We start from the raw sequence: 23,589 nt of genomic DNA on the forward strand, positions 1-23,589 counted from the left end.
GATCACTACTAGGCTTGGAGGTCCGGAGGACCAGCTTTTGGTGGTGGCTGCGGTCACATGTGTCAGAGTCTGATGCTTGGCGGCAGAAATCTTCCCTTTTTAAAGGAGTTTGTTCAGTCTTTGGCCTTCCGGACCTCTTCTGGTCGGGCGATTATCAGTTCTCAGTCCTTCCAGGCTCTCCTGGTTTTGCTGGTTATCAGTTCTGGATGCTGCCAGTATGTTCTGGTTCTAACGATATCTATTCTCAGCTCATCGGCCTTGGCTGCCTTCCTGATTCATTATGTCATTGCTTGGCATGAGTCACTGCTTGCCATCAGTGACTCCATCTTGCTCTCTATAAAGCGACACAAACCCCTTTTACACCTTTCCTTTTTTTTTTTTTTTTTTAAGATTTTATTTATTTATTCATGAGAAGCACACAGAGAGAGGGAGGGAGAGACACAGGCAGGGGGAGAAGCAGGCTCCATGCAGGGATCCCGACGTGGGACTCGATCCCCGGTCTCCAGGATCACACCCTGGGCTGAAGGCAGGCGCCAAACTGCTGAGCGACCCCGGCTGCCCTACACCTTTCAATAATCACAAATGTGCAGTATCCAGCTTTCTGACCGCTTTTGCTCCTGGCTTCATACTTATCAGGGAGCTTGGATCTGAAGGATTACAGCAATGCATTCTAGATTTGGTAGTTATTATACAGGAAGAAATAACTTCTCTACCCTGTTAGGTTCAGTAACTGGGGCTTGTGAATTAAATTGACAAAAGACACTAATAGGAGAAAAGAGTTGTTGTTGTTTAAGATTTTTAAAAACTTTTTTTTAAATTTTTATTTATTTACGATAGTCACACAGAGAGAGAGAGAGAGAGAGAGAGGCAGAGACATAGGCAGAGGGAGAAGCAGGTTCCATGCACCGGAAGCCCGACATGGGATTCGATCCCGGGTCTCCAGGATCGCACCCTGGGCCAAAGGCAGGTGCTAACTGCTGCGCCACCCAGGGATTCCTGTTGTTTAAGATTTTATTTATTCATCAGAGACACACAAAAAGAGGCAGACATAGGCAGAGGGAGAAGCAGGCTCCTCGCAGGCAGCCCAATGTGGGACTTGAATCCCAGACCCGGGATCATGCCCTGAGCTGAAGGCAGACGCGCAAGCACTGAGCTACTACTCAGGTATCCCAGAAAAAGTTTATTTCATAAGCATAAGGGGAACCAACAAAAGAAGTAGCTAGCTCCTGGGGTACCTGGCTGGCTCAGTCAGAAGAGCGTGGGACTCTTAATCTTGGGGTTGTAAGTTTGAGACCCACACTATGTGTAGAAATTACTAAAAACAAACAAAAACACTTTTTAAAAAGTAGCTGGCTCCTTATTTTTTTTCTTTAATTTTTATTTATTTATTCATGAGGGACACAGAGAGAGAGGCAGAGACACAGGCAGAGGGAGAAACAGGCTCCATGCAGGGAGCTCGATGTGGGACTCAATCCCGGGACTCCAGGATCACACCCTGAGCTGAAGGCAGGTGCTCAACTGCTGAGCCACCCAGGGATTCCCTAGCTGGCTCTTTAAATGGCTAAAGAGGTCTTGCTATCCTCTCCAGGGTCGTAAGGGGATTTATAGTAGCTTCATTTTCCAGAAGTTGTTGCTTTTAGTCAATAAGAGAAACACTGAAAAGGTTTTTTTCTTCATCTGTTGAATATCAAATGTCTTCAGTTTAAGATAATCTTTATATCAACTCTGGGGTTTTGAGTAGGTCCCCACATTATCAACATACATCTCACAGAATCCTTTGCCTGTTGTCCCCAAACTGGAAATGCGTGTATGATTGGTGGATGAAACCAATGCTCCTGGAAAAGAGGGATGAGCAGAAAATGCTTGCATTTACACATCCTAATAGGACTGGGATCTCAGCTGCCAGAGCTCACCCACAAAGAGCAGTCCCAGACCACCTGCCCCTTGGCCTGAAGGGGGGACTTGAGCTCGCCTACCCCACCCTGGCCTGGTGCCGGCAGCCCCCTGCTGCCTCTCACAGCACTGGCCTGGCTCCCAGAGCACTAATTCCCCATAGAGGCACTACCAGCAAGGCCCAGAGGCTGCCTCTGCCTTTCTCTCTTGCTCTTTCTCTCTCTCCCATAGCAACCCAGGGCCCCAAGTCTTGGTCTTTTCACTGCTGAAATCCACCTCCAATTTGCCCACTTCCCCCTAAGCCTCGGCACTGTTGCTACTTGCTGGCCTATTTCAGTGGCCTCATGAGTGGTCTATGGGCATCCACCCTGGTCCAGTTCAGTCCTCTGCATTGCAGGCAGTGATCCTCTAAATCTAAAGATGCTATGGGGGCTCCCTGGGTGCCCTCAGCGGTTTAGCGCCTGACTTCAGCCTAGGGCCTGATCCTGGAGTCCCGGGATTGAGTCCCATGTCGGGCTCCCTGCATGGAGACTGCTTCTCCCTCTGCCTGTGTTTCTGCCTCTCTCTCTCTCTCCTCTCTCTGTGTCTATCATGAACAAATAAATAAAATCTTTAAAAAAAAAAATTCCACATCAGTCTCCCTGTATGGAGCCTGCTCCTCGCTCTGCCTCTGTCTCTGCCTCTCTCTCTTTGTGTCTCTCATGAATCAATAAAATCTTTAAAAAAAAAAAAAAAGATTTATTATTTTTTTTTTTTGACAGAGAGATGGAGCACAGGCAGGGGGAGCAGCAGAGGGATAAGAGGAAGCAGACTCCCCACTGAGCAGGGAGCCAGATGCAGGATGTGGGCAGGACCTTGGGATCATGACCTGAGCCTAAGCAGACACTTAACCTACTGAGCTGCTCAGGTGCCCCTGGAATAAAAATTTTAATTATTAACATCATGGGATCCCTGGGTGGCTCAGCGGTTTGGCGCCTGCCTTTGACCCAGGGCGCGATCCTGGAGACTCGGGATCGAATCCCACGTCAGGCTCCCGGTGCATGGAGCCTGCTTCTCCCTCTGCCTGTGTCTCTGCCTCTCTCTCTCTCTCTCTCTCTGTGACTATCATAAATAAAAATTAAAAAATATATATATGTTTATAAAAAAAAATTATTAACATCATATTTAGGGGATCCCTAGGTGGCTCAGTGGTTTGGTGCCTACCTTTGGCCCAGGGCATGATCCTGGGGTCCTGAGATCGGGTCCTCCCTGCATGGAGCCTGCTTCTCCCTCTGTGTCTCTGCCTTTCTCTCTCTCTCTCTCTCTCTCTTTGTGTCTCTCATGAATAAATAAATAAAATCTTTAAAAAATAATAATCTAAAAAAAAAAGATCATGTTTAGAGCCTTTTGAAGCTTGACCCTATTTTAGACTGAACTGTACGACTCTCTCCAATTCCTGTGCTGAAGCCCTAACCCTTACTACCTAGAATGTGACTGTATTTGGCAATAGAGCCTTTAAAGAGGTAATTATGGTTGAATGAGGTCATTGGGGTAGCCCCCAATCCAGTAACTGGTCTCCTTATGAGAAGACGAGCTTTTTTTTTTTTTTTTTTCATATGGAACGCTTCACGAATTTGCGTGTCATCCTTGCGCAGGGGCCATGCTAATCTTCTCTGTATCGTTCCAATTTTAGTATATGTGCTGCCGAAGCGAGCACAGAAGACGAGCTTTTGACACAAAGATACACGGAGGACAGAATTTGTGAGACACAAAGAAAAGACCTGCAAGCCAAGGAGAAAGGCCTCAGGAGAAACCAACCCTTGAGCTTCGGCCTCTGGAGCTGGAAGACAATAAACGTCTATGAAGTTACCCGATCTGGAGTACTTTGTTATGGCAGCCCTAGCAAACCAACACAACCCCTACTTACCCCCTCGGGTCCAGGTCTCTACAAAGCTCCCTCTCCTCAGTTTCTAGAACTTGCTTTAATCCCTCCCACCAGGTGGCTGTTCCAAGCCATTTCCAACCTTCTCTCTTTTGCCCACTATGGGAGCCAAATACATACCAGCCTTCTTGGCATCCCTTGCGGCAAAAGATAGCTGAGCTGTGTGGTCAGCTCTGGCCAATGAGCTGGGAGAGCAGACTGCCAGAGGCTTCTGGGAAAGGCATCCCCGGATAGGAAGCCGGCTCCCTCTTGGTTCTCCTGCTTCCCGCCTTGGAAAACCTCAATCTCTGGAGCTGGGCTGATAAGAGGACTAGCCTGAGAACAAGCCCTCATGCATGAAAGATGGAAAGCAAAAAAAAAAAAAAAAAAAAGATGGCAAGCAGAAAGAGGCTGGCTCCTCACTGACTGCATGGAACAATGGGACCAGGCGCCAACAGCCACCACCTCCATACTTCTTGTGCGACAAAATAAACTCCATTGGTTTAAGCCACCAGCAGTCAGATTTTGTGTTTCCTGGAGCCAAACCCATTTCTTTTCTTTAATAATTTTTTTAAAGACTTTATTTATTTATTTATTTATTTATTTATTTATTTATTTATTCATGAGAGACACAGAGAGAAAAAAGAGACACAGGCAGAGGGAGAAGCAGGCTCCTTGCAGGGAGCCCAATGTGGGACTCAATCCCTGGACCCCAGGATTACACCCTGAGCAGACGCTCAACCACTGAGCCACCCAGGAAACCTGACCAAACCCATTTCTAGCCAAGCTATGATTCAAGGCTTTGCACAGGCAAATCCCTCTTTCTAGAACGCTGTTTCCTGCTCTCCTCAACCTTCAGATCTCAGACCAGTGCCACTTTCTTGGGGAGGTGTTCTCTAGACTCTAACCAAGTCCAATCTCCTGTGATCTACCCTCAGACTTCCAGTTCCTCATCCTTCTTGGCGCCTCTCATGATGGCAACATTACATTTGCTGGTGCGTGATTATTTGAATGTCTTCTTATCCCCCAGAAGCTCTTGAGACCAGGAGCCATATCTATATTTATTCACTGTGGTATTTCCAATATCTATCGCACTCAATGTGTGTAGAAATGATGAGGGAGCAGGAGGCCAGCTGAGGACAAAGCACAAGCTGACACCCCGCAAACCTGCCCCCACTCCCGGTGGGGGGGGACGTGTGGGACATTCCTCAGGCCCTCCTGCCCCCCCTAAAGCTAAGGGAAGGAAAAACAAATGGTTAACTTAAAGAGATAACATTCCTGCAAGACAAGAGCCTCCCTCTGTTTACAAATGTCTTAGTGATTTACACAAAAAAGCATTCTTACCCATAACCTGACTTCTAGAAGGAAATGTAGATAAAATTAAATGCCCTTATAATCTGCAGCCTATTGACAAATACTTGAAGCAGACAGAGTGTCAGGTTCCTCCAGGACGCTCCCGACTGCCTTAATGTTGATGCCTTGCAAGAGGGAAAACAACCTTAACTTGACGATGGCAAGGCCTCCTGCATCTTGGAGGTCCTCTTTAGCATATGAAAGTTCTTTGGAAAAAAAAGAAAAAAGAAAAAAAGGAAAAAGAAAGAAAGTTCTTTGGAAAACCTCTCTATTCCTGACCTCCCCCAATTCCCAAGTATATAATCAGCCACCCCTCACAAGCCCGGGGAACAGCTCTTTCTGCCCAAGGGTCCTGAGCTCCCACCTTCCCACCCCCACCCCCATCCTGGGCTTTAATAAAACCACCATTTTGCACCAAAGGCATCTCAAGAATTCTTTCTTGGTCCTCCATTCCGGACCTCAACCCGCCAAACCTCATCTACATTCCAAAACTACATCATAATGAATGAATGCATGAATGAGTGAACGTCAAGAAGGCCCAACATCAAGACATGCATTCAGGGACACCTGGGTGGCTCAGCGCTAGAGCATCTGCCTTCAGCCTAGGGCGTGATCCTAGGGGCCCAGGCTGTGATCCTGGGGGTTCCCTATCGAGTCCCACATCAGGTTCCCTGCAGGGAGCCTACTTCTCTCTCTGCCTGTGTCTCTGCCTCTCTCTCTCTCTGTCTCTTATTAATAAATAAATACAATCTTAAAAAAAAAGACTTGCATTCCAATTTTTTTAAATTTTTTTTTAAGATTATATTTATTTATTCATAGAGACACAGAGAGAGAGAGAGGCAGAGACACAGACAGAGGGAGAAGCAGGCTCCATGCAGGGAGCCTGATGTGGGACTTGATCCGGGGTCTCCAGGATCACACCCCAGGCTGCAGGCGGTGCTAAACCACTGCGCCACCAGGGCTGCCCTGCATTCCAATTAGAATAGTGTTTGGCACGTCGTCATAGTTCAATAAATATGTCTAATGAGTAAATGAATGGATGGATGGGGGATAAAAGATGCAAAGAAAATAGCACTTGTCTTGGAGGAGCTTAGGACGGAAGAAAGAAGAAACCAAGCAGAACCCAAAGCGGAGCATTTTACTGGGGACTTGGGGAATGTGCAAATGCAGAGGCACCAGTAAGGTGCCCTCAGAACTCAGATGCAGCCTGTGAGTTGGACTTGATCAGGAGTGAGGGTAGCAGGTACTTTAGCAGGTACATGAGTCGAGAGGTTTTTTTTTTTTTTTAAGATTTTATTTATTTATTCATGAAAGACACAGAGAGAGAGAGGCAGAGACACAGGCAGAGGGAGAAGCAAAGGGAGAAGCAGGCTCCATGCAGGGAGCCCGACGTGGGACTCGATCCCGGGTCTCCAGGATCAGAACCTGGGCTGAAAGCCTCACTAAACCACTGAGCCACCTGGGCTGCCCAGGTAGACAGGTTCTGACCATTCACTGGGACTTTGGCACCTGCCTGGCAGTCTCTCTACCTGAAACCAGGTCACAATCCTGGGTGTCTTGAAAATCCACAAGGACCACCTCGACCTCTTGTGTTCCACACCCTTACCCCCAGTGGCCTGCTTTCTCTCCACTCCTTACCTTTCTTCCTCCTTTCCTTTCTTTCTTTCTTTCTGTGGCCCAGACACCATCTCCGGCATCTACACCCAGGTCTCTTCAGCCACTGTCCTTCCTCTATCTCCATCCACTGTTCCTTGCAGCCCATTCTCTAACCACAACCCACACACGTCTCCTCTCTGAAACTCTACATCATCTAGTAGGCCTTTCCGGGACAGTCATCTTATAAGCCTGGGACCTCCAAGAAATGCAGTTTGTGGGACACCTGAGTGGCTCAGCCCAGGACATGATCCTGGAGTCCTGGGATCGAGTCCCATACTGGGCTCCCTACATGGAGTCTGCTTCTCCCTCTGCCTATGTCTCTGCCTCTCTCTGAGTGTATCTCATGAATAAATAAATAAAATCTTTAAAATAAATAAATAAAAAGAAATTCAGTTTGTTGTAAAATCTTCTTCCTTGGTCACCAGATGGTCCCCTAAATCAGTGAGAGGTTGCAGGCTTTACGTGTAGAAAGCTGACGGATTCCATGGGAATTCTGTACCAGCACTGCATTTGAAATACAAAAATGTATGGTGTGACCCCAACATCCATCGACAGATCAATGGATAAACCAAACATGGTCTATACATATACTGGCATGAATATTACTCAGCCTTAAAATAGAACAATATTCTTTTTTTTTTAAGATTTTATTTATTTATTCATGAGAGACACAGGCAGAGGGAGAAGCAGGCTCCCTGCAGGGAACCGGATGTGGGACTTGATCCTGGGACTCTGGGATCACAACCTGGGACCAAGGCAGACAGATGCCACCCAAGTACCCCATGATAATGATGAAGTTTTGGAATATAGGTGAGATCTGGGGGAGCCGATGACCAAGAAAGAATTCTTGAGAGTCTTTGGTGCAAAATGGTGGCTTTATTCAAGCCCGGGGACAGGATCCACGGGCAGAAAGAGCTGCTGCCCCAGGCCCTGAGGGGCGGCTGACTCTAGACCTGGGAGTTGGGAGAGGGTGGCGTGCTCTCTAAGGAATTTTGGAAGCAGGTTTCCAGGAGGTCAAGGGGGCCAGCTATGTCGGGAAAAGGTCACTTATTACCGTCTAATAAAACCTGAGTCATGAGACCCTTCAGATGTGTATCAGTGGGCCTTGTGCTTGGGGGGTGGTTGCCAACATGTACCTTGGGGCTTTAGAAATAAAGGGAAATTTTTTTTTTAAGATTTTATTTATTTATTCATGAGAGATACACAGAGAGAGGCAGAGACACAGAGAGAGGGAGAAGCAGGCTCCTCACAGGGAGCCCAATGGGGACTTGATCCTGGGTCTCCAGGATCACGCCCTGAGCCAAAAGCAGATGCTGAAAACACTGAGTCACCCAGGCGTCCCTCTAAAGGAATTTTTATATGTTAAAGTAGACTTACAGGCTCCTGGGGGTCTGGCTAAGATTGCCTTCTGCCCTTAGCAGTTGAGTCCCTAGAGGAATGTCACTCTCACTGTTTCAAGGACTTGTCAATGTGCCCAGTCCTCAGCTTCCCCATCAATAACACCTTTAATGGCTTACTTCCTTTTTAGAGTCCAGTAATTTTTTGTTGTTGTCGGACACAAGTAGCTGTGATAACAAGACCCCACCTCTAACACCTAGCACTGGATGGTCTGGTTTGTTTCCTTATCTCTGGTTTCCTTTCACCTCTGCATTTTTGGGATTTTGTGAGCCTGATCCCATGGCCCCCTACCTATCTCTCCCTACCTAGCCCTGCCTGTCTGTACCTCAGGTGCACAATAATGTGACTACAAAAAATCATAATAATAATGTGACTACAGTTAATAGTGCTAACTGTACACTTAGAAATGATGAAGATGGTAAATAAATAAATAAATACATACATAAAATTTTTAAAAATGATAAAGATGGTAAATTTTTTTGGTAAAGATTTTATTTATTCTATCTGAGAGAAAAAGAGACAGAGAGCATGAGAGACAGCATAAGCAGGGTGAAAGGGCAGAGGGAGAGGGAGAAGCAGGCTCCTCGCTGGACAGGGAGCCCCATGTGGGGCTCCATCCCCTGATCCTGAGATCATGACCTGAGCGGAAGGGAAATGCTTAACCGACTGAGCCACTCAGGTGCCCCAAGGTGGTAAATTTTATGTTTCTATATACTTTGACACAATTAAAATTAAATTTTAAAATATTCTATTTTTAAGAAATCTCTACACCCAACGTGGGGCTCGAACTTAAAACTCTGAGATCAAGAGTCACATGTGGGGCACCTGGGTGGCTCAGTAGGTTAAGTGTCTGCCTTCGGCCCAGGTCATGATCCCAGGGTCCTGGGATGGAGCCCTGCGTCGGGGTCCCTGCTCAGTGGGTCTTCTGTTTCTCCCTCTCCCTTTGCCCCTCTACCCACTCATGCTTTCTCTCTCTCAAATAAATTTTTTTAAAAACCTTAAAAAAAAAAAAAAAAGCATCACATGCTCTATCAACCAAAGCAACCAAGTACCTCTAAAAACTGTTTTAATATGAATGGATTTGGGCAGCCCCAGGTGGCTCAGCAGTTTAGTGCTGTCTTCAGCCCAGGGTGTGATGATCCCCAGAGACCTGGGATCGAGTCCCACATTGGGTTGTCTGCATGGAGCCTGCTTCTCCCTCTGCCTGTGTCTCTGCCTCTCTCTCTGTGTCCCTCATGAATGAATAAAATCTTTAAGAAGTGACAACACACGGGCCTTCTCGTGCCCTTCGGGAAGGATGAGGCTGATTGCCCCCAGCGTCCTGTGTGGAGGGCACGGTCCAGGGTCCACTGCTGGGAGCCTGGCGAGGACGGTGGGGAAGGGGACAGGGCGGCAGAGGAAGGGAGGGTCGGACCCAGGACACAATGTTAGAGCCCTTCCGGGTTTCTGGGCTGGAAGCAATGCCAGGATTCAGGGAATGTTCGACGACAGGCCCGGGATGTGGCCCTGGGAAGGGGGCTGATGCAGAGCCCGTGGGGGAGCGCAGGGCGCTGCAGGGCTGCCACCGGCTGTTGCAGGGAACACAGGCTTCTGCAATACGCGGTCTTCGCAGTCGTGTGAGGGTCGTGGGGTGCATTGGTGGCAGCCGTGCCGTTCTCCTGATGCTGGCGTGGGGGCTGCGGCCCCGGTGGCCACGGCTCGGCCTGTCCCGCTGGCCAAGCCTCAGCCCGCATGTCCCCCCGTGGCTGGTCTCCACTCACCCTCCATCAGGGACACCCTGTCAGGGCGCACAGCTCCGTAGTCTGCAGCATGGTCAGGTCGTGCGGCCATCAGCACTATCGAACCCCAGAATAGTCTGGGCCTTCGCAAAGACCTCAGGCCTCTTCTCCACTGCTGTGGGTGGACGCATGGGCCACCCCCTGCTGGAGGGGCACCGGCTCCCCAACACCGGTCCTTTGTCCACACACTGTTTAAAGTGGGAGGTTAGGGGCACCTGGGTGGCTCAGCGGTTGAGCGTCTGCCTTTGGCTCAGGGCATGATCCTGGAGACTCAGGATTGATTCCAGTGTCGGGCTCCCTGCATGGGGCCTGTTTCTCCCTCTGTCTGTGTCTCTGCCTCTCTCTCTGTGTCCCTCATGAATAAATAAAGTCTTTAAAAAATAAATAAAGTGGAGAGGTTTGAGTGTCCCCCTCAAGGTCACCAGTGTGCACGTGTGTGCATGTGTGGGAGTGGGCCCAGGGCGAGCTGTGTTTTGGAGGTTTCGGCGGTAGGGAACCTGTGTGGGTCGTAGGTAGAGTTCGGGGGGAGATGATAAGTCAAGGAGAACATTCGGGACCGCTGCCCACCTCCCACAATCTCACCGCTCACCACGGATCTCAACTCTGTGACCCGCACTTTTGGGGGCACAGCTCAAGGGTCAGTGGCTGAGCTGAAGCCGAAATGCCTCGGAGGGGCCACTGCAACTTGTCACCCAGGTAGCTTGTGTCAGGACCCTAAGAGAAGAGGGGAGATTGAACTCTGGGGGCAGGAGGGGAACAAGGGGGCCTGACCTGCCTGTTGCCCACTTACAGAAAGGAGAGGGCACAGGGAAGACCGAGTTTTAGTACAATTCTGTCCCCAGCACAACGCAGGAGCCTTGTCCGAAGGCTCCATTTTTCACCCCGAAACCACAGAGGAGGGCAGGGAAGACGTGCGGTTTCCTGGACCAGCCCTGGAATAGTAAGAAAATAAAGGCTGGGCAGGACTCGGGGTCCCGGTATCGAGTCCCACATTGGGTTCCCTGCAGGGAGCCTGCTTCTCCCTCTGCTGTGTCTCTGCCTCTTTCATGAATAAATAAATAAAATCTTAAAAAAAAAAAAAAAACCAAAAAACCTTTAGTCTGAAGATTTGGTAGGATATTGCACAGAGGAAGATATTGATGTTTATCCTACAGAAATATATGTGTGAATGATATATGTCCAAGGTTAAAATAACTGCACAAGAATATAAATGCACTGCAACATTATTGCTGTGGGTTTGTGTGTGAGTGTCTTGGAGGGGGTTTAACAGGTAGACAACACTAAATGTATCATTTTAACTGTTTTTAAAGTATACACTTCAGTGGCATTGAGTATTCATGTTGTACAGTCATCGCCTGGGTTTTGGTTTTTATTTTTTAATTACATATTTTATTTTGTTATTTTTTTCATTTTTTAAAAGATTTTATTTATTTATTCATGAGAGACACACAGAGAGAGGGAGAAACATAGAGGGAGAAGCAGGCTCCATGCAGGGAGCCTTAAGTGGGACTCAATCCTGGGACTCCAGGATCACGCCCTGGGCTGAAGGCAGGCGCTCAACCGCTGAGCCACCCAGGTGTCCCTATTTTTTATTATATATTTTACAGATTTTATTTATTTATGAGACAGACAGAGAGAGAGAGAGAGAGGTAGCATAAGCAGGAGGAGGGGCAAAGGGAGAAGCAGACTCTGGGTTGAGCAGAGAGCCAGCTCATCCAGGTCCCTGGGATCATGACCCCAGCCAAAGGCAGACGCTTAGCTTAGCTCACCAAGCTTAACCAACTGAGACGCCCCAGGTGTTTTTATTTATTATTTAACTTTAATTTTTATTATTTTTTAATGATTTTATTTTCTTATTCATGAGAGACACAGAGAGGCAGAAGGAGAAGCAGGCTTCCTGTGGGAAGCCCGACATGGGACTCAATCCCGGGACTCCAGGATCACTCCCTGGGCCGAAGGCAGGCGCTCAACCACTGAGGCACCCAGGCATCCTTTTTTTTTTTTTTTTAAGATTTTATTTATTTATTTATTTATTTTTAAAAAAGATTTATTTATTTATTTATTTATCATAGACAGAGAGAGAGAGAGAGAGAGGCAGAGATACAGGAGGAGGGAGAAGCAGGCTCCATGCCGGAGCCTGACGTGGGGCTCGATCCCGGGACTCCAGGATCGCGCCCTGGGCCAAAAGCAGGCGCTAAACCGCTGAGCCACCCAGGGATCCCCTAAGATTTTATTTATTTCTTCATGAGAGACACACAGAGAGAGGCAGAGACACAGACAGAGGGAGAAGCAGGCTCCAGGCAGGGAGTCCGATGCGGGACTCAATCCCTGGACCCCGGGATCATACCCGGAGCCAAAGGCAGATGCTCAACTGCTGAGCCACCCACTGAGCCACCCAGGCATCCCGGTGTTTGTTCTTAAGGTGCAGTATTTTGACATGGCTAGAAGTGCAGGATGGTGACGAGGGTCCCACTTGGTGTAGCATGGCCCTAACCCCACTTGCTCCCCCAGGCGGCAAATGCTCCAGGTCTGGCTGCTTTCAGCGTCACTCTGCCTTCAGGGCACCATCTCCTCACTCCGAAGGGACTACACTAGGCTCGAGGGGCCACCTGGCTGGCTGGAACCAAGGACATGGGGCCAGTGGAGCCCACACTGCTGGGACACACCTCAGCCCGAGTCGCCTTAGCATCTGAGCCCCACTGGGGTGCAGGCTGCTGTGCCAGCTCATGCTCAGGGCTTTCCCCAGGCTGGATAAAGTAAAGGCGCCGAGGGCAGAAGGGTCGCCTATGCCCTAGGACCCAAGGGAAACTCTAGGTACTGGGGCTCTAGCCTGCTTAGGTTTGTCTGCCGGTCAGGCCACCCAGAGCTGCCACCCAGGGCTCCACTGGATCAGCCCTTTCACACCGGAGAGTGATGGGAGAGTCCACAGGAATGTGGAGTTCTCTGCCAGAAGGACACCTCAGTCCACATTCTGCCCATGGGGGTAAGGGCAGTAAGTCTATTGTAGGAGGAACAACCCGTGGTGAGGTTTGGGTGCAGGACTTAACTGTGTGCTCTCAGGATGACGGTTGGGGTGGGGCGGGTGATGGTTGCAGGCAGAGGTGTGTAAGAGGGGCAGCTGAGGAGCCCAGGGTTGACCAAAGGTGAGACTGCTTGCTTTTTGGCCCATTGCCGGGGAAGCTGGCACCAGGCCTCTCTGTTGATTGTAACCAAAAAGGAGTCAGAGGTTGACAGCTGCACCCCACCCAAGATCTGGGTGGGTGTGGGTGTGGTCACTGGACAAGCCGGGGAGTGAAGTTAATTGGCCTTCACAGGTGCCAGCAGGCCAATGGCCCCTCTCACCTGTCTTTTGCTTTTCTTACCAACCTTTGCTCAGGCCGGAATCTCCCTTTGCTCTGCCTGTTTCACTCAAGTCAGGCTGTGAAGGCAGCTCATGTCAACTCCCGGTGAAGTCTGAGCACCCCTGCTCTCATCCACCTCGCCCTCCTCTGAGCTGACCCTTACAGCTATCTCTTCTTGGGATTTTTTGGGGCCTCGTATGTACTGCCTTGGGTTTGCTTTAAGTCTATGCAAGGTAACTTGAGTAACAGGACCTTTTTAAAAAACTAAATTAAAAAAAAAAAAAAAACCAAAAACTAAATTCATCAGGTTTGATATCTCAGACAAGTGTGGGTGGCTCCTTGCAAGCTTATACCCATTTCATTTGTTTTTTATTTCGCAGAGCATTTTAGGAGCTCTTAGGTAATGCTGAACTCAGGACATACATGCAAAAGTCTTATTGCCCAGGGATCCCTGGGTGGCTCAGTGGTTTGGCACCTGCCTTTGGCTCAGGGCCTGATCCTGGAGTCTCAGGATCAAGTCCCACATCGGGCTCCCTGCATGGAGCCTGCTTCTCCCTCTGCCTGTGTCTCTGCCTCTCTCTCTGTCTCTCTCTGTCTCTCTGTGTCTCTCATAAATAAATAAATAAAATCTTAAAAAAAAAAAAAAAGTCTTATTGCCCAAACTCGGCCCTAAGATGATTCTGTGTCAGTGAAACATAAGGGAGAATTTGCTTATAAGGGAGATCAGTCACCTGAGAAAGTGAGTCACCTAACACAGAGTCCTTGTGAATGTCTGAAGATATTTGGGGAGCTCCTGAGCTATGAAGTGTTCTAGGGCTCTAACCAGAGAGGTTAAGGTGGATCCCAGGAATCTGCATTTCAATCCAGTATCCCAGGTGAATCTGATGCAGGAGGTGCCAATGATCCCTGAAAGGGACAGGGTCCTCTGACAGGTATGGCTGGAAGGCGATGGATATAGCTGAGAAAGCTGGAACCCGTCCAGAGAAAGGGAGCATTGAAAGGTGGGGTGCCCTCATACATGTGGGTGGGAATGAAAACTGGTGCAACCATTGTGGAGCAGTTTGATGGTCCCTCCAAACTGAAATGTACACATTCCTATATGACCCAGCAATGCCACTCCTAGATATATCTACTCAAAGAAACCGAAACAGGTATGAAAATAAAAACATGTGGACACGTTTGCAGCAGTACTGTTCACAACAGTAAAAAGGTAGCAATAAACTGAGTGTCCATTGATGGAAGAATGAATGAACAAAATGTGGTCTATCCATACCCTGTATATCATTCAGCCATAAACAGAAATGAAGTACTGCTTTGTCCTACAGTGTGGATGCACCTCGAGAACATTATACTAAGTGAAAGCAACCAGACATGAAAGGTCACATACTGTGATCCCACTTATGTACAATACCAGAATAGCTAAATCCCTAGAGATGGCAAGATGTGGTGGCTGCCAGGGGCTGGGGGGAGGAGGGGTTTGGGAGTAACTGCTTGATGGGGACAGGGTTTCCTTCTGGGGTGATGAAGATGTTTATTGGTTGTTGCTGACATTGCGAGTGTACTAAATGCCACTGAGTTGTTCACTTAAAATGATTGATTGTGGGATACCTGGGTGGCTCAGCGGTTGAGCATCCACCTTTGGCTCGGGGCGTGATCCAGGGATCTGGGATCGAGTCCTGAATCGGGCTCCTTGCAGGGAGCCTTGCTTCTCCTGCTGCCTGTGTCTTGGCCTCTCTCTCTGTGTCTCTCATGAAGAAATAGCATCTTTAAAAAAAAAATTGATTGTATGTTCTGTGAATTTCACCCTGATATTAGAAAAAGGGGAGGAAAGAGACTGGGCAGGTAAGAAGTTAAGTCCCCAGGATCAGGAGGCAGCAGGATTCTCCAGCATGGCATGGGGGGGGGGGGGGGGCAGGTCATGTGATTCTCTGGAACTGAAACCCAATAATGGAGTGCTTCTAAACACATACACATTCTTATGGAAGATGTGTGCTTCTTATTGGCATTAGACGACTGCATTTTTGGACAGATGCTCCGTGTGTGGTGAGACACGAAGGCTGGGGGCAGGGATCTGGTCTAGCCCACTGGGCCTTACAGCCGTACTTTGTTTCTGAACCCAAACCCTGCTATCCATCCAGAATCTGTCCTAAACTGTGAGCTGGGATTACAACTCTGTTTCTCTTGCTTTTGACACTCCCTAGCCTAACTACCACTTTGCAAGTTGTTCACAACTTTTCAGTTGATTTAGTTTAAATGTAAGCAGAGCAGGATGGGAGGAATACTGTAAAGATGGGTAGGTGGGCTCTCCAGGGTCCGATGACAGTCTCTTCTTGACCTGAGTGCTGCTTACACGGGTATGATCATTTGCAAAAGTCTGTTACGCTGTATACTCACGATCTGGGCACTTTTCTGTATGTCTATTTCACTTTAGGCAAAAAATGTAGATAAGGCAATGTACTAAGATGCTTAAACAAAGTTGCTTTAAAAAAAAAAAAAACAAAGTTGCTTTTCTATTTTTTAATTTATATTTTTTTTACTTATTTTTTAAACATTTTATTTATTTATTTATAAGAGACACACAAAGAGAGGCAGAGACATAGGCAGAGGGAGGAGCAGGCTCCATGCAGGGAGCCCGATGCAAGACTCGATCCCAGGTCCCTGGATCATGCCCCGAGCCAAAGGCAGATGCTCAACCCCTGAGCCACCCAGGCATCCCCAAAGTTGCTTTTCTCAATGCTCTTTATGGTATTAAAAACTGGAAATAGGGTGCCTCGGTGGCGGTGGCTCAGTGGTTGAGCATCTGCCTTTGGCTCGGGGCGTGATCCTGGAGTCCTGGGATCAAGTTCCGCATCAGGCTCCTTGCAGGGAGCCTGCTTCTCCCTCTGCTTATGCCTCTGCCTCTCTCTGTGTCTCTTGTGAATAAATAAATAAAATCTTTAAAAACAAAACAAAACAAACCTGGAAATAGCCTGCATACATAAGAGTAGAGGATTGGTAAAAATAACTTCTAATACGTCTATAAAACAGAGTGTTACAGAGTCATTAGAAATGTTGACAAAATGTGTATTTATTCACTTGGAGGTGTTAAGTAAACAATATGAAATAAGTTAGAAAAGAAGGTATATTCCAAAATATTAAAAGTGATCATCTCTGGACAGGATACTGGTATCATAAAATTAACTAATCTGAGGAGCTTGTCAGGTACGAATTCCTGAGCCTCTAACACTCAGATTCCCCCATCCCGGTCTCACCACACATACCTACCCAGGCTAACTGTGGTGCACAGCCTGGTTCCAACCATTTTGGGGGCCTTGGACCCCTTTGAGACTCTTGATATAAACTACGGATCCTCTCTCCTCAGAAACAAATGGACGCACTAAGTCTTAGCTGTAACTTGCAAGGGGGAGAGGGTCATCTGGGACCCCAGGTAAGACCCTATACTGTAGAGAGATCAACCGTGCCATCATTTTCCTCCTGTTCTTTTTTCCTCCCCGCTTAGAAGACCCCTTGCTCCCAACTCCCTAAAGGAGAGAATCTCTGCCAAGTGGCACAGGCCCTTGGGCCATTGCCCAGGTCAGAGCACATCCCTTTTGTGGGGACCTTTTTGTGGGGACAGCAGGTGTCATCCAGAGGGGATCCGCTGGTGCGATGTGCAAGCAGCGGGGTTGGCTGCAGTGCTGCCCACCTTCTCTTCCTGCATCTTTGCTGCAACCCTTGCAGGACCGGACTTGGGGTGCAGCCTTTTCCCCTACCTCCTTGCTTCTGGTCCCAGGGAGGCAAGCTGCCTAGCTGGCACAGTCTGATGAAGGTAACCCCCTGGTAAACATCAACACCACAAGCCTCTCCATTCATTCTGTACATGTACCATTTCATTTATGCTGATCTGGGTCCCTACAATGAGATGGGAAACTGTCCATACAATATCAATGGGAATAGGGTCAAGGCTGCAGCTTACATATTTTAAGGACCCCAACCATATTTTATTAACAGATCTTATGAGGAGATCTCTTTTTTGTGTGTTCCTCCTAAAAGTCACAGACTGCTCGGCAATGGGTGGATCTACGGCTTCCAAGAGAAAAAAGGCCACGGGGAAGTGTCAGGTCCATCCGGAATAAGAGTGGGTAGCACGACAAATGGCCTCGGCCACCAGGTGGCATCACTGGCTGGGCCTCGAAGTGGAGCTCTTCCCAGGAAGCCCAAGGCCTCTCGTGTTCCCCTTCTTCCTTCAGACCGATGTAAGGGCACTGCACACACAGGCCAATGCTTTCCCTCGGAGGACTTGCACCCTGACACCCATGAGCACAAGTGCTGCAGGACCGCCACAGTCCTCCTCCCCTAACACCTGCGTTTGTCCCCAGCTCTACCCGCAGGAGTGCCTTGTTTCTGGGTCCTTGGTCACTGCTCCCACCCTCCTCCTCTCCTCTTGGCTTCAGAGTCCAGCTGCCAGGCAGGATGAACCAGGCAGGGCACAATGGTATAGGGCAGGAGACAGTTTTCTTAGCCCTGGCATAATAAAAAGAAAACCCAAACACTTTTCTTTTTTTTAATACCTAAGATTAAAAATATTTAAAAAATCCCAAATCCGACAACCCAAACAATCCATTTGAATGTTGGTGACCTGCCTGGTTTCGGGTTCTCTTTCCAGTGCTGTTCTGAAGAAGCTGCACCCGCTGGGCAGCTCTTGGGCCCTCAGTCCTGGGGAGGCCTGGTGACAGTCAGAAGCCATCCTAGTCTGTAGCCCCACTGGCGACAACCAGGATCCAGCATTTCAGAAAGGCCACTAGGACTGTTTTTTTTAAAAATATGGTTGCAACTTGGAGGAAGCTTTTCCTTTAGGCTGAGCTGAAGGTTATTTCTTGTGGAGAAACTTCATCTTATTGCCTAAAAAAAAAGAGAGAAAGAGAACATTTCACTAGGCAGACAAAAGTTACACCCTACCCTTTCCAGGACGTATGTGGGGAGAATGACTGTGGCCTCTCATGCCACCTCTGGAGCCTTGCCTCATGTACTTCCCCAGCACAAAGGGATCTTCCTCAGATGTGAGGAGGTTTGTTCATTTTTTTCAAATTTATTTATTCATGAGAAACACAGAGAGAGAGACGCACAGACATAGAGGCAGAAACAAGATTCCTCGCATGGAGCCTGATGCAGGACTCAATCCCAGGACCCCAGGATCACAACCTGAGCCAAAGACAGATGCTCAACCACTGAGCCACCCAAGTGTCCCATGTGGGGAGGTTTGAAAGGAATAACATCAGAGCTGTAGAGGAGCATTTGCTCCAGGAAGGTGACACAGGAAGCACTGAATGTAACGTGTCCTTGAGGAGCCACATGAGGAGAAACCCCCAGCAGCACGGGAAGGTAGGAAGGCCTTCTCTAGGAAACCGTCTGTCCCATGCAAGGCACGAATATGGCCCACTGACAGCTCCTCCTGTGTTCCTTATCATCCTCAATTAAACCAAAGTCCTTAGTAATTCCTTTGATTTTTTTTTTAATTTTATTTTTTATAGTAATCTCTACACCTAATGTGGGGCTTGAACTCACAACCCGTGAGATCAAGGTTGCACATTCCACTGACTGAGCCAAAGCCCTTATAATTCTTACATTCCCACTTTTAAGGCTATTTGGAGGCTGGTCCAGGTCTTTCCTGCCAGATACCCCTTTTGGTTCCCTTCAGGCTTCTTAAGCTCAAGTCCCCAGCAGATTTAAGAGTGTGGGAGAGAAGAGTGAAAGAAGATAGCAGGACGGCCCAGGGGCCAGTGAAGCAGGGAGGGGTCCTCTGTGTCCCTTGTCTATACTTTGGGGCTGGAGTAGACAGGAGGTTAAAATGCCGATGCCACAGTCACAGCCAGCTCTGCATTACTGAGCCCGGGTGGAGGGAAGCCACCGGGACTCTGTGGACCAGAGGCTGGTGACGGGGAACGAGACTGCAGGGTCTTACCGAGTCCCTTCAGGAACTTATTGACACCACTGTGTTCTCCACTGGGGAGTGTTTCCAGGTATTCTTGGGCTCGGACCTCAAACAGACCTGTTGGCAAGAGAAATCCCAGCCATTTTAGTTCCTTCTCTCTCCCTCTCTGCTAAACATATTCATTTCCCTACTGCCATAAAAAAAGAAACCTTGCTTCTGAGACGAGCTGCTCCTATAAACATGCTCCGAATCAGAAGGTTTATGAGGGTTTTTATTGCCTTTATAATTGCCCAGCCTTGTGCAATAACTGTCTTTGGAAGGCTGTAAAGCTAGCTCGTACATGAAATCCTATTTTTATTCAACAAACACCTTCCAAGTGTCTACACTGTGCCAGGCACGCAGTTTCACAGATGAACCAGACGGCCCTGTCCTTCAGGACTCCTGTAGTCTCCCTTTTCCTCAGTCTCCCCTAAGAGGAACACTGGCCAGGTGGTTGAGCTTCCTGGGAATCCGTCTGCCATCTGTCAGCTCAGGAAGGCCAGACAGGCACCTCAGAGGTGCCTTCAGCTGCTACCAGGGTGTGAGCCTCAGCTACTGTCTTCCTTTCTCCCTCATCTTCTCTGACAGGGGATGCCTTCCATGATACTTTTAAGCTTTTGTATCTCAACCTTTCCATCAGATAGTGATCTGGAAGCAGATGTTCTCCTAAGCAGAGCTTCGATTTCAAGGAATCCTGCCATCAGCTGTGTGAGCCAGGCTCTAATCAATTTCCTTTTGTCTCTTCAGATACCACTCCTCAGAATAGCTGGAGTGTGGCCAGCCTCTGCCTTTACTTTGCAAAGAGCTCCAGGAATGTAAGGCTTCAGTTCCTTCCCCCAGCCTTTGCCATCACAGCACCGGAGGACCCACACCAAGGCCTGGGGCCAGAGGTTCTCCTGGGACCCTCTCTGCTCTCCCTGCCCACCACGCTGGCTTCTCCCCACACTGTGGTAAGCATCTACCCCACCCAGGTCTAATTCCCATCAGTGCTAGGCTTTACCAACATTTCTAGCTTTTAGATTCCCAAAAGGACTTAAGATGATGCAAGAAAGAGAGGGGAGTGATTTGATCCTCCTTCACATACTTCCCCTCCTCCAGCCCTGGGAGTGTGATGGAACCCAGCCAGAGGGGACAGGAAAGGGAAGGAGAGAAGAGTGCAGGTTCCCTGGTGAGATGAGCCACAAGCTCCCCAAGTTGGGAGAGTCTCTGCTGTCCTACCTCTGCTGTCCTACTAATCCGGCTGAGTGTGAGGAGGCAGTGACACAGAGTAAGGGGCACAGCCATCTTCTCTCTCCCCTTGTTCCATTCTAGCTGGCTCCTGCCTAGGGCCACATTCCAGGGAAACCGGGAGGAAAGATGGGAAGAAGGGAGGAAAGGCCTGAGGAGAAGATGAGGGGCCAGTGAGAGATAGGAAAGCATGTTCTCCAGAGTTGTATCAAGTTGGAAAGATGGAACAAAAGGAGAACCTGCCACCAGAAGCTGGAATGTGGTTCTGGGAGAGGCTGTGAGAAGGGAAAGAGATGGCCAGAGAAGACAGGCAAGACACTGGGGCAGTGTGACCAGCTCCAAGGGGGCAAGAAGGAGCCTTCTCAGAAGGGGGCCGGGCTGCTGCTTCCATCTGCGCCCTGGACCCATGACCTTCCTTCCTGCTCCTCTGCCTCTTGGGGCCTGGTATCTCTAGCTGCCTAGGGCCCCCACATGGAAGGTGCCCCCTAACCTTTGGCATCCTGCCGGCGTAGCTCCCGCTCCTGGATGAAGCCCCGAAAGGTCTGGGTCTCCATGAAAACCTCCAGGAAGCGGCGGAGGCTCTTGGAGGAGACGGCTTTGCGGAAGGCCTCTCTCTGCAGGGTCCTCTCCTCGCGCTCGCCCGCTGTCAGGAACAAGGAGTAGTGGCCCACGATCTCCACAAAGAAGCGGACAAAGGCCTCGGACACCACCTCATTCAAGGGACTGGACTCCGGGCCTGAGCAGAGTAAGGACGGGTCAGCACTGGTGAGGGCAGAGGGCAGGGGCAGAGCACAGATAGCCCACGGGCACAAGTAACTACTAAAGCGAGTCATAATCTTCCGTGACAAAGGTTACCCAGAGTAATGAAACCATCTCTTCCCCCCACTTTATTTGAGCATTTTAGGGAGGAGGGAGGTGGGAAACTCTCACAATTCTTTTTTTTTTCTAAGATTTTATTTATTTATTCATGAGAGACACGCAGAGAGAGGCAGAGATGTAGGCAGAGGGAGGCCCTCTGCAGGGAGCCTGATGCAGAATTCGATCCCAGGACCCAAGGATCACACCCTGAGCTGAAGGCAGACGCTTAACCAACGAGCCACCCAGGCATCCCTCTTTCTCACAATTCATTGTTAGCATAAGACCCAGACAAAGGGCTCACACACCCAGTTTCTCTCCTTGCACGCCTCTCTGCGACAGTTTTCCTGCTTAACTCCATGCCACGTGGAAGGACTAGTCACCTGCCCATTTGCTGCCCGACTCTAAAGACGGAAGAGTGTTAGGCAGTCTGGTAGGCGGCTGACCACTTACCACGCTTGCAGTCCAGGGGTCCTTCATCCTGGTCACTAGCCAGGTCATTCCTCTGCTCCAGAATGTGTTCCAGGGCTACCTGAAGCTTCCTGGGGAGAATGGAATCCTCATCATCCATCTGTAAAGCAGAAAAAAGCAGGTGGGCCAGTGCCCCAATGCTTCTGGGGATGAGAGTGGCATCCTGGCCAGCAGGTCACACTGGATATGCTGCAGGGCAATCTTGGCAGTTTCTGTTTTAGTGGAAGAAACATGATTTAGAGATAGAGATCTGAGATTTGAGTCTTGATCCCACATTTTATTTTTTATTTTTCCACATTTTATTTTTTAAAGATTTTATTTATTTATTCATGACAGAGAGAGAGGCAGACTCCTTGTTGGGAGCCTGATGCGGGACTCAATCCTGGAACTCCAGAATCACGACCTGACCTGAGCTAAAGGCAGATGCTCAACCACTGAGTCACCCAGGCACCTCCATGATCCCACATTTTAAAAAGGTTTTATTTATTTAAGTAATCTCTACATCCTACGTGAGGCTCACACTCACAACCCTGAGACTGAGTCGCGTGCTCTTTCCACTGAGCCAGTGAGGCGTCCCTCTTGATTTCATTTTTTTACAAGCAATGTGAGCCTCAGTTTCCTCACCTGTAAAATCAGGTACTAATCAATATTTACTTCATTGTAAGGATTAAATGTGATATAGAAGACAGTGATGAAAGAATTTGAAAAAGATATATAAATAAATGGAAAGATATTCTGTGTTCACGAATTGGAAAAATCAGGGCAGCCCTGGTGGCTCAGGGGTTTAGCGCCGCCTTCAGTCCAAGGTGTGGTCCTGGAGACCTGGAATCGAGTTCCACATCAGGCTCCCTGCATGGAATGGAGCCTGCTTCTCTCTCTCTGCCTGTGTCTGTGCTTCTCTCTCCCTGTCTCTCATGAATAAATAAATAAAATCTTATTTTTAAAAATTTTTTTTTAAATTTATTTATGATAGTCACAGAGAGAGAGAGAGAGAGAGGCAGAGACATAGGCAGAGGGAGAAGCAGGCTCCATGCACCGGGAGCCCGACGTGGGATTCGATCCCGGGTCTCCAAGATCGTGCCCTGGGCCAAAGGCAGGCACTAAACCACTGTGCCACCCAGGGATCCCAAATAAATAAAATCTTAAAAAAAAAAAAAAAGAATTGGAAAAATCAACAGCTATCTATCTTTAGATTCAGTGCAATCCCTACCAAAATTGCAATGGCTTTTTTTTTTTTTTTTTTTTTAAGATTTTTATTTGGGACTCCTGGGTGGCCCAGCAGTTAAGCACCTGCCTTTGGCCCAGGGTGTGATCCTGGAGTCCCGGGGATTGAGCCCCACATCGGGCTCCCCGCAGGGAGCCTGCTTCTCCCTCTGCCTGTGTCTCTGCTTCTCTCTCTCATGAATAAATAAATCTTAAAAAACAAACAAACAAACAAACAAACAAGAAACAGTATGGGACTGACATGAAAACAGACACATAGATCAATGAAACAGTCAAGAGCCCAGAAATCAACCCATGCATACATGGTCAACTAATATTTGACAAGGGGGCTAAGAATTTAGTGGGGGTAATGATGGCCTTTTCAACAAATGGCCCCAGGAAATTCATGCCGAGGCATGAAATTGGATCCCTATCTCATACCATTCACAAACTTACACGTGAAACAGATTAAAGAGTTAAAGATAAGACTTGAGGGGGGCCTGGGTGGCTCAGTCTTAAGTGGCTGCCTTCAGTTCAGGTCATGATTTCGTGGTCCTGGGATGG

The 23,589-nt window shown here is 48.5% G+C and overlaps 1 protein-coding gene and 1 non-coding gene across 6 annotated transcripts in view; both read right to left on the reverse strand.

Annotated features, from left to right (window-relative positions):
• Window positions 1-3,482: 3,482 nt before the first annotated feature.
• On the reverse strand, window positions 3,483-3,589 carry LOC121490330. The gene has a single exon (XR_005987635.1). It is a non-coding gene; the product is annotated as a U6 spliceosomal RNA (small nuclear RNA).
• A 14,260-nt stretch (window positions 3,590-17,849) lies between these two features.
• DENND2A (DENN domain containing 2A) overlaps window positions 17,850-23,589 on the reverse strand; it is a 105,269-nt gene continuing 99,529 nt past the window's right edge. For all 5 annotated transcript variants that reach the window (XM_041752610.1, XM_041752612.1, XM_041752611.1 and 2 more), the window contains exons 17-20: window positions 21,805-21,922; window positions 20,987-21,232; window positions 19,261-19,347; window positions 17,850-18,200 (exon numbers count right to left, since the gene is read on the reverse strand). In XM_041752610.1, coding sequence (XP_041608544.1) covers window positions 18,169-18,200; window positions 19,261-19,347; window positions 20,987-21,232; window positions 21,805-21,922 — 483 coding nt within the window. In that variant the 3' untranslated portion in view covers window positions 17,850-18,168. The remainder of the gene's footprint in view (window positions 18,201-19,260; window positions 19,348-20,986; window positions 21,233-21,804; window positions 21,923-23,589) is intronic.

The sequence above is a fragment of the Vulpes lagopus genome, chromosome 4 (genome assembly GCF_018345385.1).
Source record: "Vulpes lagopus strain Blue_001 chromosome 4, ASM1834538v1, whole genome shotgun sequence".
In the NCBI taxonomy this organism is placed as follows: Eukaryota; Metazoa; Chordata; class Mammalia; order Carnivora; family Canidae; genus Vulpes; species Vulpes lagopus.